Source organism: Columba livia, chromosome 1, assembly GCF_036013475.1.
Source record: "Columba livia isolate bColLiv1 breed racing homer chromosome 1, bColLiv1.pat.W.v2, whole genome shotgun sequence".
Taxonomy (NCBI): Eukaryota; Metazoa; Chordata; class Aves; order Columbiformes; family Columbidae; genus Columba; species Columba livia.
Genome location: NC_088602.1, coordinates 149,608,389 through 149,632,501, shown reverse-complemented (window position 1 = coordinate 149,632,501; position 24,113 = coordinate 149,608,389). Strand labels below are relative to the sequence as shown.

The 24,113-nt window shown below is 48.2% G+C and overlaps 1 protein-coding gene and 1 long non-coding RNA gene across 8 annotated transcripts in view; both read right to left on the bottom strand.

Moving 5' to 3' along the window:
• Positions 1-3,641, bottom strand: part of HIPK2 (homeodomain interacting protein kinase 2) — a 134,767-nt gene extending 131,126 nt beyond the window's left edge. For all 7 annotated transcript variants that reach the window (XM_065037943.1, XM_065037977.1, XM_065037959.1 and 4 more), the window contains exon 1: positions 3,411-3,641. In XM_065037943.1, coding sequence (XP_064894015.1) covers positions 3,411-3,429 — 19 coding nt within the window. In that variant the 5' untranslated portion in view covers positions 3,430-3,641. The remainder of the gene's footprint in view (positions 1-3,410) is intronic.
• Positions 3,642-14,291: 10,650 nt separating this feature from the next.
• On the bottom strand, positions 14,292-24,110 carry LOC135575967 (uncharacterized). Its single transcript, XR_010467484.1, has 3 exons — positions 23,900-24,110; positions 17,682-17,886; positions 14,292-17,583 (listed from the first exon to the last, which is right to left on the bottom strand). It is a non-coding gene; the product is annotated as an uncharacterized LOC135575967 (long non-coding RNA).
• Positions 24,111-24,113: the final 3 nt, after the last annotated feature.

Here is a 24,113-nt window from a genome sequence, read left to right as displayed (position 1 = left end):
GAAGGAAAAGTCACACGATAAACACACTGATGACAATTTTGCCCAGCAAGGGCAACATTGCCTAGAGAAGCATCCAAAGAACCAAATTCTCGCCTGCCTCAAGCCATTCAATTCCCCTAAAGCTGATACAACTGCCCCTGAGGAAGCTGCATCTCTGGCGCCCAGTGGGACAGCGGCCACTCGTTTGCCCCAACTCTGGAGCAGAGGCCATGCAGGATTACACCTGATGAGGCCCGCTTGGAAGCCAAACACATTTCACACAATCACAACTAAAATCCAGGTCAAACACTGCACAGCGGTGTTACTGCTGGTATAGTTTACTTGGTAGGTTTTTATGTCCTTCATGTTACTGTTCAGTTCTGCAACACCCGGAAATGAATGAGAAAAAGGTAGCGGAGGAGAAGATGACAGCAAAAACTCTGAATTCTTTAAAACAAATGGGAAAATTCTCCTTGCACATTGTATGTAGGGGAGGATTTCACACCAGATACTCACTTATTTATCATGCTTCACCTATTAGTATCAGGTGAGGCACTGTTCCGCTTCCCAGAACCACTATTTAAGCCAGCTGCTGACCACAAACACACACCACCCTCGCTTCCACGTCTAGAATTGTGGGTGAATTTGTGCATGTGCTCTATGTTATCACTTACTTAAATTTCTACTGGAGCAGCTTCATAAGGGCCTCCGAGGTATCACATTTCCTCCCCGGGGCACCTTTTCTGTCAAAGAGCCTATGTTCTGAAACCCGTTCGGTGCAGATACCATTTCACCTGCCCTCGCCTCCCTGGTGGCGGTGGCGGTGCGTGTGCCACCACCAAGGGCAGGAGCAGAGAAGCGGCTGCTCGCCGCAGCGCTGATCCAGCCCCTCGGCTCCTGCGCTCTCCTCGGTGGCCTGACTGTACCTGCTGCTCTAGAGGAGGGCTGGAGACCAGGCCAGTTACTGCACATAACGTGAGGCTCGTAAGGGAGGATTGCAGTCCTCGCCTCCTTCCAAGGAGGAAATCACATCCCCTGCGATAAGTAAGTTTTTATCTATGCACTGCGATATTGCAGGGAATTCTAAGGACCTCTCATGGCAACCAGGAGGCGAAAAACATTCATTAACCCCTCCTCCACCTCCCTCGAAGCCATCCAGCAGCAATTTAACCCGCAAACATGCTGCAACACAAATCAGATAAAACAACCCCTATCAGCCTTTACGCTACCCACTGGCTCCTGCGACTTGGGTTATTCACCTACTTTAAGGCTCGAGGTGTGCCGCAGAGCCTGGCCACGGACCCTTCTGTGTCGCTTGCAAGCAATCTGTTTTTACGGGTTGCTTTTCAGGGCATTTTTTCCATCCGCTCCCTCTTTCCAGTCAGGCAGAAGCTCGGGCGCCGCTGAAGTTAGGATGCTCTAGGGAACCGCTAAACTTCCACCGCACGCTTCGGTGCGGCACCACCGCCTCCTCCCCAGGAGGAAGCCGGCGCCCTGCCCGCCCTGGCTGCGGCCGAGGCCTCCTCTCCCTTCCCTTCCCTTCCCCTCCCCTCCCCTCCCCTGCCCTGCCCGGCTCCGGGGAGGCGGCTGTGCCGGCGCTCGGCGGGCGCCCGCTGCGGCGCGCCGGGAAGGGGGAGCGCGGCCGGCCTGACCGCAAGGCCCTGCGCCCTCACTCCGCCCCCGGCCGCTGCGGAGCCGCCGGGCGCCGCCGCCCGCCGAGGTGCCACCGCACCGCCGCCTGCCCGGGGGATGCGGCCCGGCGAGAAGCGAACTTCAGAGGGGAATCGCCGCATTACCCTCTCTGCCAGCGGCGCCCGCTCGGGAGGGGCCGGGCAGGCTCAGCGGCGGGGGCTGCGATGCCGGGCCAGGCCTCACCGGCCCGCCGGTGGCCCGGGGCCGCGCCGAGGGGGGACAGGCCCGGCCCGGCGGGGGGCTGCGGGCGGGGGCTGGGCAGGTACGCGCCGGGACTGCGAGACCCCGCCGCGGCCAGGGGGCGGCGGCAGCGAAACGGCGGCGGCCTCCCCCTGCTCGCCGCAGGCCCCCGCGGCCGCCGGCTAACGCTGGAGGCGCTGGGGGCTGCCCGGGCACAGGCCGGGGGGGCTGCCCGGGCCCGGGGACCGAGGCCGCTCGGCGGTGCGGCGCGACCGGCAGAGGGCGCCAGCGGCGGGCCGGCTCGGACCGGCACCCCGGGCCCGCCGCGGCCCCTCCGCTGGCACCGGCCCGCCGCCGCACAGGGCCCCGCTACCGCCGCCGCGGCCCCTCCGCGCCCCCCGGCGGCGCCGCCGCCCCCAGACTCCAGCAGCCCGGTGTCTGGCAGCGCCGAAGGCGGGGAGGGACGGCCGTCCTTCCTCCGCTGCCGAAAACGCTCCTCTTTGTCTGCCTGTCTCTCGCGGGGTCCAAACTCCGCACCGCCGGTGAGCCCGGGGCTGCCCAGAAATAACCCGGCGGGCCGGTAACTTTACACCGCCCGCCGGGCGCCCTCCGCTCGGGCGCTGCAGCCCGGGCTCGATTTTCTCCTCAGATAAGTTTTACCGTCCTCGCCATAGGGAGAAAAGTACCGTGTTCCCCTGTCCCCCCCACTCCCGCCGCCGGGCGCCCGGGTCTCCGCCGCCACGGACCGACCGGTCCCCGGCCGGGATAAAGCGACGGCCGGGTGGGCGTCCCTGCGGTTTATGCAACGCTGCCCGGCCAGCGCCGAGCCGGGAGGGCTGACGGAGGAGGGGATTTAAATGAACCCTGGTATCTTCGTTGTTTTTTAACAGCCACCCTGAAATACGCTCCGATCTAACACACGTCCCCCCCCCCCCCCTTTTTTTTTCCAACCCCAAAAAACAAAGTTGGGGCACTTGGGCTTTTCGCCGCAGCCCGGGCTGGGCTGAGGCTGAAGCCGGAGGAGCTGACAGGCGGCTGCCGGCAGCCCCGTCCCCCGCCGCCGCTGTCCGCCAGGTCTCCGCGCCCCGAAGGAGCACCCCGGCGGGGGGAACTCTTGGGAAACCGGTGAAAGGAGCGGGGTGGCCGGTCCTGGAAATGAAAACTGCAGCGAGGGGCAGGCAGGCAGGCACACACACGCACACACACGGAGGCGCAGGGCAAGCTCCGTCCACCTCATTGTTCTGCTCGGCACCGGCACGGACTTCACCCACCGCCCCCCGCCGGGGCCCGAGCGCCCGGGACCGCGGGGCGGGGGAGCGATGGGGCGAGGGGGTGTGGGGGGGGCAGAGCCGGTCGGCGACCCGCGCCTCGCCCCGCTCCCCGCCGGGCGCCGGGCAGGGCGGGGGTGCCCCGCCGCCAGCCTCCCCGCAACAACACCGGGGGCACGGCGAGCCGCGGGCGGCCGGGGACCCCCGGTGTGTCCCCGTGTCCCCCCCCCCACCGCGGCAGAGCAAGGGGTACCGGCAGGGTGGGCCGGGCTGTGCCGGGCCAGGGCTTACCTTCGTACATGGGGGCCATCGGTGCAAGGACGCCTGTTATTCATGGCAACGCCGCCACGAACGACGCGAGATCGCAGCCCCCCAAACTCAACACACATCTGCCATCTTGAGCGGGTGTCTCTCGGCGGAGGCGAAGCTGCCGCCTGCCTTCTGCATCGCTGCCCGCCTCAGCGCGGGGGGAGCCGGGCACATCCAGCCCCGCTGCCGGCCCTCCGACGCGGCCAGGGCGGGTGGACGAGCGGGCGGGGGGCGGCGGCGCCGGGCCGGGCCGGGGCCGGGGCCGGGGCGAGGCGCGGGGCCGGGCAGGGGCGGCGGGCGGCAGGGCCCCCCCGGCTCGGGACGGCGGCGCTGGGGAGGGAGGGAGGGAGGGAGGGAGGGAGGAAAGGAGAGAGGGAGGGAGGAAAGGAGGGAGGGAGGGAAAGAGGGAAGGAGGGGGGCTGGCGCGGTGCCCCCGCTCTCAGCGCGGCATGGCTGCGTGTGCCGGGGCGCCTGCAAAAGTTGCACTGGGGGTGAGAGAAAGGGAGAGAGAGACGGAGGGAGAGAGAGGGAGACGGAGACCGAGACGGAGAGGAGGGAAAAAAAAAAGGCCAAAAAAAAAAAAAAAAAGGCGTAGGGAGTTTGCAAATAATCAAGCGCCGATGGCACTGATCGCGGCTTCCCAGAAGGAGAGAGAGCGAGCGAGAGAAACCCTCTGCTGAGATTATGTGGGATCTTGTTTAACAACACATTTCAATCAGGAGAAAAAAGGAACAGTCAACAGAAGTTGGTGAAACACTTCTGTCTTCTTCTCCCCCCCCCCCCCATAGAAAAGAGAGGAAGGGAAAAAAATAAAAAAGGCTGCTGATTGAAGCTTTGCAATTCACTGGCTGTGGGGATCGTATAATTTGAGCTCATGTTTTACAATAGCATGGAAAATTCCTACCTCTCCCCCTCTCCCCAAATAAACCTTCTATTCCCTCAAGGCATTTCACAATCTGGTTCACTGACAAAAGTTCCAGTTTATTCTTTTTTTTTTTTTTTCATTTAGCTTGCTTGCAGTGTAAATATTTAGCGGATGCGTTTAAAATAAACATACGTTGTTGCTTTTAGGATTCTGGTTGTGTTTTTGTTTGCTTATTTGTTTTTTTAAAAAAGGAACCACATCAAAGAAGTGTTTACTTGCTCAGATTGACAGCCACTACTTCCTCTCCCCCCCCAATTTTTATTTTAAAAGATCCATCTCTCCATTTGAGCTCTTGCTGTAGGAGCACCAAATGCAACCAGCATCATTTTTGTCGGTGCATACGGGAAAGGTGTAGGTGAAGCCACATTGTCTGGAGCCCCCTTTGCCTGACAGCAGCTTTATGAAGGAAGGTCAGTCACCAGGTACCCATTGCACAGGTAGGGAAGCTGAGACTCACACAAAGCCTCGGGCAAAGGTGGAAATGAAACCTCGGGCTGTGATCCTGCATTAATTCCCATCTGGATTTGCCTGCCTGGAGCTCCTTGGCAGCCAGCAGTCTGGGATCAGACCAGTGAAGACGTATTCTCTTCGTGTGTGCCTGCTGTTACGGCTGGTCCCCAAAAACTCTCTCTGCTGCTGGTGCCGGCCCAGATCTCTCCCACCACAGGATTCGATCGCAGCAGGGCTCGGCGCCTGGCTGCTCCTGTTGATGTCTCAAAGAGGAAGAGGCAAGAGGTAACTTTTATTTGGGGATTTCAGTGAGAGCCAAGTGCTCCCACCAGCCTGGCTCCTGGTCTCAAGGTTCTCAGAGGATGCCTATGCTGGCAGATAAAAGTGGGCCATGGCACAACCCATGCTGACCAGCCGATGGAGCAGGATGGCTGTGTCCCCACTGGACATGAGGACGTGATCCACAGGCTCCTGTGGGCCTGCCTTGTTTGCAAGGTATTTTCAGTGTTTTGCATGTTTTTTTTTCCCCACTGAAAAAAGCCTGAAATAACAGGAGGGCTGTCTCACAGCCAATTAGCATTCTGTTTACAACATGAAGCTGAGGATACGTGTTAAATGTTTCCGGGAGTGGCAGGCAGGGCAGGTGGAGGTGGTTGAGGGCACAGTCGACCAGGACGGCACTGAAGGACTGTGTACAGCAGAGGGAGCAAAACCTGCTGCCGTCTCATCCCTGCTTCATTTTGAGCGTGATCTCAACACCAAACATCACCGAATCCTGGAAAGAAATGGAGCTGTCTCCAGCTGGGAAAGTCCAGGCTGGAGGGCAAGCAGCATGGACAACAGCAAACACAGTATTTTAACTTGCTTTTAACCACTCTTTTATTTAGCCATGAAGACCCTCAGAGTTTGGCTCTAGGCACTGAGTCGATAACCTAACATTTTCTGGTCATCGTAATTCTGCACTGCTCTCTTCTTTTATGATAGAAGGCATTATCTGCTTTCCAAGACTACTGATGCTTGTGATCCCAACATGCTTCCTTACCCTTGATCAAAACAGCAGCCATAGAGCCCCAACTCGGAGCCACAGGGGAGACATGGAGAAGTATCAGAAAAGAGCAGAGGACAAGACCGGAGTGCAGGAGCAAGCTGCTGAAGGAACTGTCTTCACTTGTTGTCACTGCATTTTGTTGCAGCGTGGCTCCAGGTTAGCTCTCCTTGGCTGTGAAACGGGGGCAGTGGTACCAACCTCTGCTGCCTGAGACTGCACTGATGGGTTCTTTCTCCCTTGCTGTTTCACCCTGAGCTATCCTGTAGCCATCAGGCCCGTGGCAGCAACATGTCCATCAAAGCTTGCATGATGCAGGAGCTTAAAATATAAATCAAGCTTACTCCCCCACCAGAAGAAAAGAGGAAGGGGTAGGTGGACTCCCTGTGTGTGGCCTGGGCATGGCAGCAGTGCATTCTGGCCCTGTAGCTGGCAGGTGGAGTGCAGAGGGAGCAGCCAAACCTGTGTGTGACATACTTACACAAGCACTAAAGCTGCCTGGCTTCAAAGCACAGGTTATTCTGCCTCTTTTAGGGGCAAGGTGCTGAATTCGATGGATTACTTGTCTAGTCCAGAGTGGCAATTCCCAATTGTGTTTCAGGTTCTATAATCCCCAGGATATTACAGATTCTCATTTGCTGACAATAAGTCCAAAGATAGGAAAATTAATGGGGATATTTTCACCAACTAGGACCATTCTGGTCTTACATATTTTTAAAAATTGCTGCCAAATGAGGTCACAGCATATCTGGTAAATAAAAAACAGCCCCAGCAAGTCCTGACCTTAGCTAAGATTGGCTGCTTAATAAACCTGGTGCACAGAGGAATCTCATGATGTGTGGGCATGCAGAGGGAGCAGGGGTTCGCCCTGCTGCGTACAACTTTCTTCTCGGCTCCCCCCTGTCAGAAGGGACTTGGGGCATGTGGCTTGGAGCTGCGGGCTACAACCCCTTGCTGTGCTTTCCCACTGCTGTGCACAGACAGGGATGCATTTGGGAGGTGGCCCAGCTCTCAGCCAACCACTTTCTTTCCGTTCTCCCCAAAACTGAGCATCCATGCAAGGATGCTACACCCGTGGTCATATAGGGTTCCCTGTGGAGTGAATGTACCTGTCGGGAGACAGGCACCAGCAGTGAGGCCACAGCAGCCCCAAAGCAAGCCTGTCTCTCCATGGGAGAGATCATGGTCCACTCTTGTGTGTGCCTGAGACCACAGGACATGTCATTAAAATTTTGAATCCAAAGAGACTTTCCCATACCAACAGACTATTTCTTCTCTTTGGCCCCCTCACTTGAGAGACGATCATAAAGCAGCACTGGATAAGTACTTTTTAACATCTCATCTTATGATTTTTCATTTCTCCATTCATATATTTCGGTCAACTATAAACACACCCATAGTCTGGGTGCAAGTACACAGTATGCTCACCATGTCAGGGAGCCTGGTGTACCACCCAGGCAGCAGCATCCTCAGCTACATCTGCCATGGCTCCAGGTGATGGTGGCAGAGACTAAGCCGGGGAAAGGAGGGGTGGCCTTTTTCCAGTGCTGGGCTGGCACCAAGGAGGGCTTGTTTCCATTTCTGCCTGCCACATGTAAATCTTGGTGGCCTGGGGCATGTCACTCGCTTCTCCGGAAAGGCACATGGTGTTTGACTGGCATGTCTCAGGGTCCTGCTGGTTAACAACCCAAGCCTTATACCCTTATACCTGACTGCAGTAAGGAGTAGCAGGAGTTACTGTTTCTTACTGGAAATGCTGAGAGTTTGATTTTTTTGTTGTTGTTTTTTTGAGTTAATACAGATTTTGGAGGTCAAGGTGCAAGAAGGAAGGAAGGTGAGTTTAAAAACATAGTTGTTTGGCACCATTCTCATTTTAGGGAGATTGCACGAATAGACACGGGGTGTCCTTTAGTCTCTTGGAGCCAGAAACGCTACAGCAGCAGCACCTCCTCTTCTCTCCTGCCTCTGCCAGACCCTGGCTGTGCCAGGAGCGTGCCAGGGGTAATGCCAGAGGTGCCTGCTGCTGAGGTACAATTTCTTCCTCCTTCTCCCAAAAAAAGCTGAGGAGGTTCGTGGCTTCTGGCTTTCTCAGCTCATTGTGCATCCACTGCATTTTCTTCTTCAGAAAGACTGAACCTAAAAAATGTACTAATAAAAGACTGTAAGGTACATTGGGAAAAACAAACAAACACACACACACACAAACGCCACAAAAAAACCAAACCAACCAACCAAACAAACAAAAACCCCAAACAAACAAAACAGAAAAGAAAGGTTGTAAGCACACTGAGTGAGCACGTCCTCTTCAGTGACAACCTTTAATACCTGTTTGCCTTCCCGGAGGAGCTGGAAGGCAGCGTGTTGTTAACAAGAATCAGGCCCCAAATCTTTCACAATAAGCAAGGCAAAATATTCTTGTAAACACCAGAGGAAGGCTTCCCAGTGAAACACACACAGATGTTTTCTTTTTAAATGTAAATCAGTGCGGGAAGGGACAGTTTAATTAAAAGCAAAATTATTAGGTAAGTGCTGAGGGAATCTACTTTAGTTGCTGGGTACACTCACATATTTTTACTGGTGAGTCAATTGCAATTTTAAATTTCTTTCCTCCTAATATGATCAGGCCAGAGACTAGCCACTGTGATGTGGATTATTTGGGAGAGGATTTTTCCATGGAGAGCAAGAATGTCTGCTCCGTGTGCATGTTGCAGGTGCCCAGGCAGCCTGCTATGATATGTCCATTCCTAGCCTTACATCCTTGCTAATAGTTAGCTAACACTCAGTATAGGCTGCCTCCGTGGCATCACCTGGAGAAAATCATGTCCCTTGTGACTGGGATTTTGAGTCGCTGCTAGCAGCTGGGACGCTTGGGCTCACTGCTGACTGGGATGCTGAGGGAAAGGGGCTACAGCATTAACTGACTTTACACCCTGCTGCTGCTCTGTTGCTAGACTCAGCTCCCTTCAGTACCACACATCTATCCACACACAACCCTTTTTGCAGGTAGGTGTTTTGCAGAAGCCCCACTGCCCCTTCCCTTCAGCCCATGCCTCCTTCTTCAGCACGACGAATGACACAGACTGACTCCTAAGCATGTCAGGAAACAGCATACTGGACTGGGACCATGACTGCTTATTTTTTAATATTCTGAATAAAGGCCCTTATCTTTTGAACACATATGGAAAATACTTGAGTGGGGTTGAGGGCCAATGGCCCTGTCATAGCTCAAGTTCAAAATAAGACCACAAAAACCTAAAGCAAAATTATCCTGTGCACCAGGGAGTGGGACTCTATGAGAGCACTGATATTTTTACTCAGTCTGAATGCCGGTGGCACCCTCAGTGCAGCCTATGTGATGCAAATGCCTGTTTCAGGGAGCAACAATTAGATTTGCAGTGCAGACATACAGAGGGATGAGACTTAAGTGACTTAAGCCCATCCTGAAAGCAGATGATGCTGATAAAGCCTCAGTGGCTTCAGTAAATGTACCCCGATATAGACAGGAATGTGGCAATGAGGAACAGGACCGATGTTGACAAAACACTTTAGGTACCAGGGCTGGAAGAAAGGTGCGACGAAAGCGCGCAGTCTGATTAGTGCCCCAGGGAAGGCAGAGATCTGGGTCACCTCATCCACGCTTACCCACCACATCTGATCACATTTCTGAACCTTGCTTCCCCATCAGGAGTATCACTGAAATAAATGTCCTAAAAATGATGTGGCCTCTTTGTTTGAGGGGTTAAACACAATTTCCCATCATCAAGCTTTTGCAGTTGGTGCAGGTATTGTCGCCAGTGTCTTGGATCCTTTCTTCTTATTATTAAAAAGAAACTTTGAAATATGTATAAAAAAGTGCTTATCAGATAATGAAATTCTAGCTGTGGTCAAGTCTTTCAAACAACCAGGGCCATGATTTAATTGGAAGTAATTATAGACTTTTCTGAAGTATAATTTTTAGGGTATTTTTTCCCTTGACATTTGCGTTGTGAAAATTAAAAATAAAATTATGTCAGAATCACGAGATTTCAATCTGTCTTCAAAAAATAATGTGGGCTAGTGTCAGAGGTTTGTCCTTGGCTGGAAGGAGGAGAAATGCACTGAAGAAAATCCTCCTGGTGAAAATTGCCAACAGCACCTACTTGTGCATTTTCTATGCTCAGAAAATTCCTGGGAGACTCCTGCTTCCCAGAGCTCACTGGAAAGCCTCCTGCCTCTGCTGCAGTGCGAAAGGGCACGTCAGTACCTGGCTCCTGAGAGCACCATATTCGTGATGCAGGCTTTATTAATTATTCCGCCGGTAAGGCTGTATTAAGAGACACGCTTAAGAGAAAGAAAACAAATCCCCATTCTACACAACAAAGACTAGATGTATTCTTTGTATCCTGCTGAAAACAACCCAGGATGTAACAAAGTTATTTCCATTTTTTTTTCCTCTTAATTTTCACAGTTCTTAAAGAAGAAATTTTTCAAAGGTTGATCTTCTAAATTATGCCCTAATTTCACTTTGTAGTTCCTTGACTTCCTTCGGTGAAACGACCAACGGGTCCCCTAAACTCCAGCTCTCCCAATCTGTCTTACCCAAAGTACCATTCCCAAGGGAAGGACAATCTCTACCAGCATAAACTCAACCTTTTTGGTGGCCAGTGGCATTAGCAGGACCCCACGGGCAGAGACGCAGCTGCTACCAGCCAGCCCAGCTCTGCTGTCACCAGTGATGCCATGATGCCCACGGACAGAAATACATCTCTAAATACAGCCACTTGGAAGGACCATTTGGCCCAGCCTTTTAAATCGGCTGCTTCAGACTCTGAATAATTTCTGCAGGGGTGTGTGTGCATGTGCGAGGAATCATCTTGCATTCCAAACCCTGTGCTGCTCGATCTGAAATTTTAGATTTAACACCCATTTTCAATCCATTTCTAAATACCAGTCAAAGGGGAAGGAGGAAACTATTTCAGATTAAAAGGGCAACACATATGAAAAAAAAATCACATATGAGGCAGGCTGTGATTATAGCACTGTATAAAGTGCTGTAGAGGACTGTGTGAGGGATGCTCTGTTTTGCAAAGCGTGTTGTCTTTTTGATGAGGCTTTAGGTGAGGTCCCTATCATTACAGCCTCCATTAAGTTTTTCACTGGCTGAGTTACCAGCCAAATTTCCACTGGGCAACACCTGCCTGGCCCACCCATGTACCCCACCTCACCGCTCAGCTTTATCCCATTCTCTGATCTCCATCTTAAAAAGACCCATGGTGTGGCCTTACTGATGCAGAACAGCTATGTATGATCTCAGACATGGCTTAGCTTCAACAGCAAGGGAAGGGACTTCCATCTGCTCTTTGGTCTCTGAAACCAGCCTTTTCGAAGAAAGGTGTCAGGATAGTAATATTAATTATTTCATTATATTGGAAGTTATGGTAAGGGAAAAAATGTATAAAGGCTGAGGTAAAATTTGGGTCAGGCCTTATAAGAACAACTCAGTGACTTTAAAGTAATAAAACTTCTGTGGTGCTTTGCTGAAGCTTATCTTCCATACTTCAGGGATAAATATGGATATTTCTAATAGGAAATGCGTGGCTTCCAACCCATGCACTGTAGAGACCCTCCTGAGACTTTCTGGAAAGAAACTGATTTTCCAAAGTTAAGTATTTTCACCCCCCCTCCCCAAATGGCCAGAAGACTAGCAGTGTTTCAAAGAGAAGCGTGCATTTTACTTTCATGCCATCAGCAAAAAATACTTGAAATTGCAGGCAAAGTTTCCAAGAAAGTAGAGATGGAGGTTAAATTTCCCAGCACCTTCCAGCAGTCATTCTCTTGCCCTTTGTACTTGTCCCTCTCTCATCTGGGAGCCTGGAGATCTGAGGCCATGACTTGACCACCAGTCTGCTCAGGGACTTTGTGCATTTGGGTGCTGTGGGCCGAGGATCTCAGCTGGTACACGCAGTGCCTGCCATGACACAGCCCTTGGGTTGGTAGGACCAGTGGTGGGAAACCCTTGAAATATTTACACTTATTGGACTATTTAATGGAGGTAATCTCTTTTTCCAGCCCAGATCTTTGTAAAAGCCAAACCTGGCTATGATGTCCATCACCGCTAATGCTGGACCAAGATGAATAGCTAAGCTGTCGGTGATGGGTTCACACAACAGAGTTGTGCCTTACTGGTTAGCCGCAGCCTGTGACTATGGCTTTAAAAATTGTGCTGATGAGGTCTTCACCTGAGACCCTGCCGCCCACCCACTTCCATGCTGAGAGAGCCAAATAAATATTTACTGCTTCTCATAATAACACCCAGCCACACTCATCCTTACTGCTGCAGAGTAGTTCATCTAATTGAAGTAAGAGTATAAGTAAACTGTTTGTCAGAGCAGTTTATTAGGAAAAGCATTGCTGTGTCAGGAAATCCCTCACTGTGAGACATGCTGTGTTGTCTATCTTAATATTTAATGCCATTTTAATAATATTTCCCAGTTAGGGGCACAGGCTGATGCTACAGACTAAAGGCCAAGCCTGCCAAAGCAGGGAGGAAGGAAAGTTCAGGGATTGAGGTCAGCCCAACTCCAATGGCTAATCCACCAGGAGGTTAGCAAAGAGCAATCCTGCTCTTCTTCCAAGGAACTCAGCCACTTCTGGGTCTTCTTCTCAGCAGCTTTACCTCAGATTTGTGGATATTGCCTTTACTGACTCGGAAGGACACTTTGAAAACTTCAAGCCACTTTCACGAGGTGGTGAAGATGAGAAACCCACATTTTTCCTTTGACAAACCCATTTCTCATTGCAGTACCACTCCAGATGGGTTCATTAATCAGATAATACCATAAACTACTGAATTTCTCTCAAGCTTGTGATTGCAGCTACAGCTACAGAACTCTTACCTGTCTTGGGCAAACTCTCCTGTCTTTTGGGAACCTCTAAACCTCCAGGTGAAAGTCAGAGGTGTTTTTGCTCAAGGAGTGGGGACCTGCAGTTTAAGTATCAAAGGTCCTTGCTAGTAAAGCTGCCTCCGCATTGCCCTCCAGCCCTCTTGGCTGCAAAGCTGCTGCTCAGGTGATGCCCCAGTCTCCGTGCCACCCCCAAGGTCTTCTCGTGGCAGTGATGCCCCACTCAGGCTCTTCCTTGTTGTGAAACACTCCTGGCTGAAACACCAAGGACTCAGAGCCTTTTGAAGCTGCTGAGTAATAAGCTGCATTTTTTTTCCAAACATCACTAGACAGTTCAATAATAATTACACGAACTTTATAATCAACCAAACCAGCGTAGACATACACCTGGCCTACACATAGCATTTGTGAGTAATTTTACACAAAGGGCAGATACTTTTGAACTTAGTGCACAGGACTTGTGCACAAACAGCTATAGGGGGAGGGCCCAATTATAAATAAACCATCCTTAGTTGTCACTTTGCTGTCTCTAACTTCCCACACATTCAAATGGTGAGACTGATTCATTTAATCTTACTCTAAAGCAGCAAGCCACAGAGGCAGTTTCCTGGCAGTTGCTTTAAAAAGTGCAGCTGAGCTCTCCGAAATTGTCTTCCCTTGTATTATATTTAGACATTGTGATTAGAGTATCTGCCACAATATGCTTCTGCTTTGAGGCTGAAGTTCAAGCCACTTTCTGAAAGCAAACAGAGATGCTCCAAGGAACCAAGGGTGCACGAGCGCTGGGATTTGGCATTGAGGAGCAGAGATCTTCAGCGCCGCTTGCGCTGCCGGCTCCCCCAGCACAGCCAGCCGTAGGAAACCTGAGTTTTCAAATAAGTGCAACATTATTTACCATAATGAGACTACTGGGAAGGGTGGAGGCAGCGAAAAGACTTAGCAGCTCTTTCCATGTGTTTTAGCAATACCAGCTGAGGAATTCTTACGGTCTTCTCCCCGCCTTCCCTCGTCCCCCCTCAAACCTGGCTTTTCTTGGCAAAGGAAAATGCAAAATCTGGACACTCCTGTCATACAAACAAGGCTTATATACATTTGTGTTGCTGCAAAGCAGATTATAATGACTGCACTTCATGCGTTTTACTCTAATTAAGTTGGTGAAGGTTTCAACACAGATACAAACTAGATCTGCAGTTCTGCCCTTGACAATTGACAAAGAGAATACCTGAAAGCTCTTGTTTTGCTAAATATGCTATTTAATATTTTGTAATTCTCAGGCAAATACAGTCAGTGATCATGGAGTCTTCTGCATTTCTATATTATTATCGTGGAGGAGATCATTAGAGTTGCGCTGAAGAAGCTTCCCTCATTATGTGCCTTGCTTTGCTGGAGTACATGTCAGATACTGAACTGCAGGTTCCAGTCCTGCTGCCCACCAGCTGTGTTGAGAAGACCCTCAAACTCCAGCAGACCCTCAGCCACTGGTCTGGCTGCAGGAGCTCTACAGCAGGGTAGCAAGCATGACAAAAGGCTGGCAGGCAGGACAAGGTGAAAGATCTTTTCGGCTCTAAGGTACATGGGGAGCCAGGGAGGGCACTGTGTGGAGGGGGAATGGTAGGGAGTAGATGCTGTACCTCCTATGGCTTTTGTTTGCCTGGAATAAATACTGCTGTGGAGTTTAATACACTGAATTGAAAGGCAAGTTTCTCCCATGTGCCAATTACTAGTGTTTTAGGCTTGTGTTTGATGCTTGTCTTCCTCTACCTGATCTACTGAGATCTGTAAACCTGTTATTACTTCCAGATAACCTCATAGAAACTTGTACTTTTAGTCTAGTGCATAGAAAGCTCCTACATCCAGATCTGAATGTAGTCCAAATGTGATTGGATTACCATTGTTTTAAGAACTGCTGTATTCATTTTGTCTGAGATAAAAATGTCATGCTAGAAGCTTTTCGCCACTTCCATGTCACTTGAGAGAGCCTTGGAGACTTGAAGGTGACTTTTCTGTGAAACAGTCTCAACATAATTCCAAAATTACTCTATAATTTGGAGGCTGCTCCTCAACCTCCAGCAGAGATCAAAGGGATCCCAGAAAAAAATAAATCATCATGCATTCCTAGGAGCTGAGCCTTTGGCTGTGATGAATCAATCAACTACTCTTTTATCAGCCAGATATAAATTGACTTGGGGCACTTTGGAGCCTAAGGCTAGTATAAGACTTCTGGTTTAGGCTTTATTTCCATTAAAAAGTTTAGCTCCAGAGAAAGACCTTTGTTTTCAAAAGGTGTTTTTTCCATCTTCTTGTTATTTTCACCTCCAAGCTTGCTTGGCCAGTTGGGTATGAAAAGCTTGTTCTTGCTTCCTAGCAGCAAGATTATCTGTTGATGGTATTTATGGGGTGCTAATTACTGTCTGTCATTGGTATTTACGAGGTTCCAATTGCTACAGTACCTAGGCGCCAGGTACAATATTGAGATAAGCATAAATGTTATTGAACGTGGACTCCGCTCTTCCCATCCTAGTGCTTGGCCCCTTCATCTTGAATACTTTTCTTTGTCCTCTGCCTCCTGCTCCTTTTCATATTTGGGAGGTGTCTGAGAAAAGATGAGTTTTGTGCTCTGCTATGAAACAACATTGCCTTGTGAACTCACTCGAGACGTACCTGGTGCCCTTGGCTCCATCTCGGGGCATATTGTGCCTCTGTCCCCACACCAGCAGGTGACCCCAGGCACCAGCACTGTGACTGGTGGCATCGGGAGCAGAGCCCACAGCAGCCTCCACCGCTGCCTGCCTCTGCTTTGCCTGTAGCCAACACACCTGCTGCTGCTGAATTATCTTCTGTAAGATGTTTTCCAAAATCCAGCAAACTGTGGCAACTGGGGGAGCTGAAATCAAACTGGGTGCCTGTGCACAGTCACAGAAGGTGTCCTGGTCAGAGAGCATGGAAAGGTTTGAACTTTTTGGATCAGGAGCTGCCTAGAAGTGAGCAGAGAGGCAATGGAGCCTGGCTGGCATTAATGTGAAGGATTTCTTCTGGCTACTGGTATGAGAGAGTTTGCTGCTCAAACTAGAGGCTTTGACCAACCTGACTGCCAGCTGTGGCCAGAGACTGAGTCTTGTCCTGATTTGGAGAAAAACACATGCCTGGGACTCCCTTTCTACCACTACAGAGAAATTAAAATGATCCCACAAGAAAGTGGAGATGAGATCAAAAAATGCAGGTCACAGTAGCAGCTAGTTCCTAAGTGGGACAGGCATAAACTTCTTTAATGTGGATATAGAAGGGGACATATGTTGTTTCTATTATTACCTGGTTATAGGAGGGTAGAAGGAAATTTGCTCACAACCTCAAGAAAGAAGTGTTCGAAACACATTTTCAGAACACCTGGGGGTTTTTCATTTTTGTTTTAAATAGGAAGGAAATTGAAATGAAGTATCTATGAAGATTTTTTTTCCTAGCTTTTTGATCGCTTCTGATAGTTCTAATCGATGTCGAAGGAGAAAGGTGGGAATGACTTTGAAATGCAGAAGAAAGGGGTTGCACCCTTGGTAAGCCCTGCCTGTGGGACAGTAACCCTGGGACACGATGAAAATGCAAAAGTAAGAAAGGTGCCGCAAACCGAGATTTATCTCCTGCTTATCCTTGTGGATATTTCCTTAGCCTTCGTTTTTCTGCTTTTTGATCAGTTCTGATAGTTCTAATTGATGTCCAAGGAGAAAGGTGGGAATGACTTTGAAATGCAGAAAAAAGGGATTGCTCTGTGGTGCCAGTAGGTTTACAGAGACCAAGCAGGGCTGGGGCCAGGTGACAATGACTGCAAAGGACCAGGCAGCAGCTTTCCAAGGAAAATACGTGCCCATATAAATAAAGAGAGAAATAACTATAAATGACTAATTCTCTGAGCAGAAGTAAAAATGGAAAGCAGAAGCAGGACTGAAAGAGAGAAGGAAAAGAAAGGCATCTGAGCTATTTTGTAGATGCAGAGGTTTGCATTTTGTGTCTAAAGAAATAGGAGAAGAAATTTAAATATATTTTTAAGAAAAAAAAAATCAAATGGAAAATGCAAAAAGAACCACGAGCTTTTGTGAGGAAACCACTGAAGAGACACAGCTATAAATGCACAAATCCAAATATCAACCTTTGTTCCTTCAACAGTAGAAAAAAAAATAAATCCTTTAGTACAGAGTGAAAGTAAACTTTTGGGAAAGTACCTGAGGATAGTGCTAGGAATTGTTTACCCTGCTATTTTTGCTCCAGTCATTGGGCAGTATACATGAGGTAGTTATTAGAAGTTTTATTTATTCCAAGAAACATTGCATTCCTTTCTTCTCACCACTGCCTTGCTTATAGCCAGGTGTCTTTATTAATCTTGCTGAAAGCCCTGAGCTGCACTACCACTAGTCTCCCAGCACTGTCTGCTCAGCCAACCAGCAGAAGGATGAAAGACCCCTATCCAGTGAGATACCCTTCTTCCCCATCTATCTCCTCATTCCTCTTAAGGAAAAACTGGAAAACATGATAAGCCTTATGGCACATCCTGAAAGCCAACAGCTGCCAGTGACAAATCTCCCTTGGGCTCAGATAGAGAAGATGGTTCCTAGTCACTTGCTAGAAGGACGTCCTGCCTCATTAAACAGTGGTAATGGTGGCAGGTGAAATTGGGGCAAGGCGGTAAGTAGAAAATGGCTTGTCAAGGAAGTATGATCTCACTTACAGAGCTCCTGAGCTGAAAACCCAGCCTTTAACTTTCTTCCAAAAGGCTAGATGGAAAACAAGCCTAAATATGGTTTTTTTGTTGTTTTTTTTCTCAGCATCACAAGGTACCTTCTGTACTCCACTCTCTCATGTTCCTGGCTGAAAGAAAATACAACAGGCAATTTATCACCAAATTAAAGTCACCGCTATCAAAATCAGTCTGAATCCGAAACAGCCAAACAAGTTTGATCTTATACCTGCACAGATTTCAGTCATGGACTGACTGAATGAGTTCTGGCCGGAGGAGCCTCAGTGCCATGAGCTGAGCTGGAGACGGAGGGGCTGGTGCTTGGGGATCATGCTACGTTCCTCGTCCTAGGGATGCTCCAGAGTCCCCAGGGACATGGAGGCCAGGCATGTGCTGCCTTTTTCCAGCCTGGTTAGGAGTGAACAGGAGTGGTGCTGCAGGGAGAAGATTCAGGCATTAAAAAAAAGAAAGGAAGAAAAAATCCCTCTGTGATTTTGTGGCTCTTAGGGCACACTGGGTGGTGAGGCTGAAAGTACAGTAGCACAGGACACAGACTTTACTAATTTAATAAACTAGAGTGACTAATACATCTTGACACTCCATCACTGTAACTAGTGTTTAGTGAGCCGAGGTCTTTGGCCAGGATTTTCTTGTCCTTATGCTCACCCTGCCTACCAGGCACTTGGGAGTTGTGCTGTTTAACCCTCTTTCCCTTCATTTATATTCCCCATTCCCAGTCAACCCATAGGCAGTGTTGAACAGCATTACTCCCCTCCCCCAAACTTTCCCTCTTTCATTTGGTGTCACCACAAAGAAATAGATTGTTACTGACACTGATCTCAACTTAATCCTCCCAATAATCTGATTTTTCCAAGCCTATTTATATCCTTGAAATGACAGTGGGGTTTAAAGTGATACAAATACCTGAGCCTCAGCACTAGTATTCTCCACATCAGCCTGCTCCAGTTTTGACCCTCCAGAATAAAGCGTAATCCTCAAAATTACGTGAGTAAATCCTTTCCCAAGTGTTGGTAGTGCTAGGCTGGTCCTTGGTCCCTCTTTTTGATGAACAATACTTTTTATGTCACAGGTTTACTCTGCCTTACACTGGTAACACACTTAGGTCCCAAAATAAATTTTAAAGCTCATATAAATGTAGAATTTCTTTTCCCTTTGTGGATTTTTAGTAACGTTCTGGTGTCTGGAAATGATCAAGAAATAAAGCTTTCATAGCAATGTAAGAAGTATAAACCCATTCTAGTTTGTTATTTCATCCAGCAACTTGAGAACTTTTTTATTTTCCTGGGGTTTAAAGTGATCAACAAATGTTTTTTCCCACCCTCAATCTCCTTAAGAGGCTTATTAACATTTTACATTCAAAATAAAGTCAAACGATCTGAAAACAAAGCCGTCCTTAGGGCTGCATATTCTAAATGTGCATGCTGGACTATTTCCACTATTTGTAACCAATTCATTTTAATATTGCTCCTGCTTCTTGCTAGGTCTGCAGAACTTCAGTTCACACGTAGGCAGGGAGTAGTTCAACCAGCAGTCAGCAGGTTTTTATTCTTTCCACCCGCCCCGCTTTTATAATTCAACGCAGTGACCTGCTTATATAACCAAATCTTTTTGTTTCTCCAAAAGGAACTTGGGTATTCTGCTGAGTGACAATACCCATGGTAGGTGATAGTCTGGCTTTTCCAAAGCAAAGACCTCAGTTTTCAGCTAAATTTACATTCCAGTAATAAATATTTAAAGGAATTATAATGGAACTGAAGTAAAGAATGTCCCTCTGAAACACACACGTATGTGTGCACAAACACACACACACAGAGTCAATTATTCTGGGGTCGCTCTGATGCAGATGGTGCCTCTGTTCAAACCCTGAGATATTTTGCTTTTTCCATTAGAAAACTTGGCCTCCTTAGAATTTTAATACCCCATAAAAAGCTTCTAAAATGCTATCCCTTACTGTCTGTGTAGCAGATCACTGAAACATCTATGTCAAATGAATTTTCTGCAGCAGGATCTCTTTCTGCCCCTAAAAAAAGTGTAAGAAAGAATACAAACCATGCTGATTTCTTGCTGTCCTTTCTCAGGTATGAGCTTTGGGATTTTCAATCATGTCTGTTTTTTCTACAACAGGCTAAAATAAGTGACACCAGTATGGCACTTTTGAAACATACTGGGGCTACACAACTACCTTTTGGCTTCAAATGTGTAGGCTATTATTAAACGTATGAGATTCTGATGTACTTTTCCATTTCCATAGCTTGTATTTGCCCCTGTAGGCATAACATCAGGTGATGTCTGAATTAATGATGGTGAAGATCTTATATATGACATAAACAAAAGAGCTTCTTTTTAAAAATAAGAAAAAGGGAAATATTTCCACTCCCCTGAGGAAGAAGAAGGAACTGTTTCCAAAAAGCAGAATAATGAAAACCAAAAGGAAAACCAGAGAAGAATGCAGCATAAGTATTGGAGTTATCTGCAAATATCTTCCTCTGCAAACAAGACAGTATTTACTCTGTACGGTATGCACAGCACTTCACATTACTCATAGGACAACCTGTTTGTCTTTACATTTGCATTGAACCACACACACATTAGCAGAACTGCATCTGTATTATCTGCTGGCTGATACAGTGCCCATTGAGTGCTGCCCACTGAGGAGGAATCAGAGACTGCTGTCCCTTCTCGTGCCATGGACAACCTTAGTTCATGAGCCTACTACCTGCGGAGGAGTTAGCTGGGAAGAACCGACCCACTGAGACAGCACAGCATGCTGGGGTCTGACACCTCCCTCTCCAAACTGGCAGATGATAACAGTACCTTGACCACCTTCCTCTGCTGTGTTATCCACATCTGCAGTGATCGTGTGATGGGACTGACACACTGATGTGTGCTCACCAAGGGAAGACTGTTCCCTCTGACTTTCAAAGCTTGAAACATATAGGATTGGTGAGAGCTGAAGAAGGACCTGTGTCTCACAATCTCACCAAAAAAGCATGTGAAAGGGATTAATAAAAGGGTGTTTATGGGGAACCAGTCTTGGAGAAAGGCCCTAAGGCAAGAGGGTGGGAGGATGAAGGCTACATCTTATTTTTTCATTCATACCTGCATCCAGGGCTAAGCAGGAAAGGAGGACTTCATCTCTATTTCTACCTCTGTCTCCAATTTTTCACCTTGGGAATCTGGTCATTCTTAGTTCAGTAAGTTTAATTTGCTGTTCTGACATGGACACATCCATCTTTCAGGTGGATTCTGGCTTATGCTCAGAAGAAACAGAAATAAGAATGGAAAATAACCTAGCTGGCCATTACAGGTGATGGTGCTGAACCAGTTTAGGAGAAATGGAAGGTGAACACAGGTATGTAGAAGATCTCCACTGCTCAAAGTAGTCCACAGCCAAACATAAAAGTGTGTGTGCATGTCTGTGGACATGTGACCGTGGACATGCATGGGCCAGTGGAGATGCAAGGATAAAGGCTTTCACACTCATCAACCCTCCTTGCTGTGCTGTGCTCAGCTTTCTGCAGGTGCTAGTGCAAGGAGGCAGCCCTGGGAAAGGTTTACCTTCATCCCATGAGAGCTTTGGGACAGATCCTCTGTCTGGGAGGGGGAAGCAGAAGGACAACCTGCAAGAAAGGTGAGACCCCTCCAGGGCAGGGCAGGGCCAGAGAAGCTCCTCCTGGGAGAGGGGCAGGCATGGATGGAGGCAGAAGGGCCTCCTGCTCCTGCAGCTCCCTCTTCCCATGCCAGCCCTGCTCCATCTGCTGGCAAGAACAATGCGGAGCTTCCCACATCGTTCTTGTCTGCTGGTAACCAGCTCCTCCTGCGATTCCACCAGCCCAGATTCCCTCCATGGCCTCAATTCACCTGCCACAAGGGCCAAGGGTGGGAAGAACAGAGCCTTCCCCAGGCAGAGGGAGAACAACCCTTTCTCTTAGGTCACAGGATGAGGAACTGCCCTCCCATGAGCTTCCCTCTACTTTTGCTTCTAACAGCTCATCAGGGTTATAAAGGAGCAAATTAAGTTTTGTGCACATTGCGTATTTGCCACCTGAGCTACTGGTTGGGAACTTGATTTCGCTGCTCACTTGTGGTCAGTCAGGCCCCAGTGAAGAGGCCCTGCAAATGCCCCGATGCTGTGTGGCAGATTGGGATGCTGCTGTGGACGGGGTGAGGTGACAGCATCGGCTCCCGTCCCAGCAAGTGCTCAGGAAGCCAGGGTGCAGCTTGGAAAGATGTTCAGGGGAAACATGAGCACTTCAGGTCTCTGGTTTGTGGCTCAGCACTTTGCAAGGTTATTGTTTTGGCTTCACCCCCATTTTTCCCGTGCCTACTGGGTGTTTAAGAGAATGTGCTGAGGAAAGCTCTGGCCTTTTCAAAGTATGGAAGCAACACGAAAAGCCTTTGCCATGCATGAGGCTGAGTGGCATTGCAAACTTCACTCATTCTGTGCAAGGAGACACAGGCTGATTTTAAAAACTCCTCTATGAAAGTCAGTGGGAATTTTTAGCTCTGGCACTGTTGGCATAAAATGGTTTTTCCTCTTGTCCCACCTTCTACTATTGGGAAATCACCTACACCTGGATTTTGCTTCTTTTTTCCGTATGGGAAAAGCATTATATTCATAATCTTTTGGTCCCTAGAGATAGCATTTCTTTCAGCTCCACGTTAGAGGTGGCCAGGTGAATGGGGGGGGCTGAGGTTCCCCAAGTCAGCCATTCCCTTGGGAGGGAAGAAAGACAGCCAGTGTTGGATTGCTGTTTACAGAAAGTTTAGTCTCCAGTGGATTTCCCTACTCCAACGAAACAATAGGAGGCTCTGGTGCTATATTATCCATGCTTCCTCTTTATTCAGATTTTATCTGTGAATTCTTGCAAATAATAGATGACTGAGACCATTATTGTTCTGGGAAATAGGAAGATGAAAACATTAGACAGACCTTAGCGATTTCAATGGACTTATTCATGGTGTATTTAGTTATAGAAGTCTTTGCACAGTCAGGAACTAACCAAACACCTGTTGAAAAAAGTAATAATCCTGTGTGTTCACAAAAGCAGCTCTCTTACGGCTCATTTTAATAAGAGATACTGCCCCAGTCAACTGAATGCTACTGAGTTCAGAACAAAAACAGAACACAAACATAGCTCCACTCTTAATGCCACAAGATCTTGGGAAGCAATCCATTCCAGCTCTTCAATATCTCTGCTTTAATACAGGCATTCTCAATGTAAATTGCATGCCAGTGATTAATAGATCTTGTATCAATTGAACTTCAACTGAAGTCAAAAGAACATACTTTTTTTTTCTTTTTTCCCCCTTCCTGTTCTTTTATAAACCTGCATTAAAAAGATTATTCAGAAATCTTAGAATTACAAGTGCTAAGGCAAAACTCACATTTTTTCTAGCAAGTCTTTGGAAACTTACTTTTAAAAGTCATATGCTGTAGAATCTCAATTATTCTGGAAGGCTTATCTGGGTTATGTCTTAAGTACGCTATTCATGTGCTGCCAGCTTGTTCTAGAAGTACAGGATGAGCTGTAGTGCCTTGCAAAGGAGCTAAACCCTTCCCCAGGCCAGACAGAGTCCAGAAGCAGCTCAATGGTTTGACTCGAGCGAAGAAGTCCTGCAGCCCCCACAGAGAGCTGGGCTGCGCCTCAGCCCTGCAAGCCATGGAGCCGTGTGGGTCCTCTGCAGCTCTGGCAGTTCTGACAGGACCCTCTGCATCATGACCTGAGCTCTGGGAAGTCTTCTTCATGTAGGAACATTGCCATACAACTGCACGGAGACAGCTGTGGCGTGGTGCTGTGTAGAAGCAAAGAAGTCTTCATGGATGCCACCAATCTGTGCACTAAAACCTGCATCACACCTGTATTATTATTTTCTGTTATCTAGGACCCTTCCTTGTCCTGCTCTTCACCTCATGTGAAGGGGAGCTGTTTGTATATCCATGAGCTTAATACTTACTAGTCTTGGAAGAACTTATCTGACTCTTTTCACATTAATATTGTTAACATTTTTTAAGCAAAAACAATTAATAAAATTTGGGTAAAACTTTGAAGCTTTGACTATACTTTGGACAGATCATGAATTTTATGTTCTCCATGAAGTATCATTAGGACTTGCTGTCCAGAAGGACTTACTGTGAAGAAATGATTTTACTCTGAAAGGAGAGCTTTCTCTCCGCTGCACCGCCTTCCCCTCGGTGTTAGAAAAACAAACATTCCCCGTTAGGCAAACAGGGCCATGCTCCCAAAGGGCTTTTTGTGGGTCTCGTGGCATTTAGTGTTCGTATTGCTTTCCAAATTCATGACAGCAGTGACTGTGTGAGAAACTTCACCTCTAGTTTTCAAAAGAAATGTCTACCTTTGAGGAAGAAATGCCTAAATAAAGTCTAAAACACAAGGTAAAAAAGAACATGCAGTTTAGACTCACCTTGCACAAGTCCATCAATTCAGGCAAAGGTTCCTTGTGAACTGAAATCCCAAGCAGTGCAAATGAATTCTAAAGAAAGCAGTATTAGTGTGAAATACATGTCCAGTGCAGGGAAGGGGAGTTATGCAAGTGAAGCTGCTCTACAGCAACTCCCAAAGTGGATGAACCCTTAATTACTTCTAAAATCTCACCATTACTAAGCCATGCTTATAAT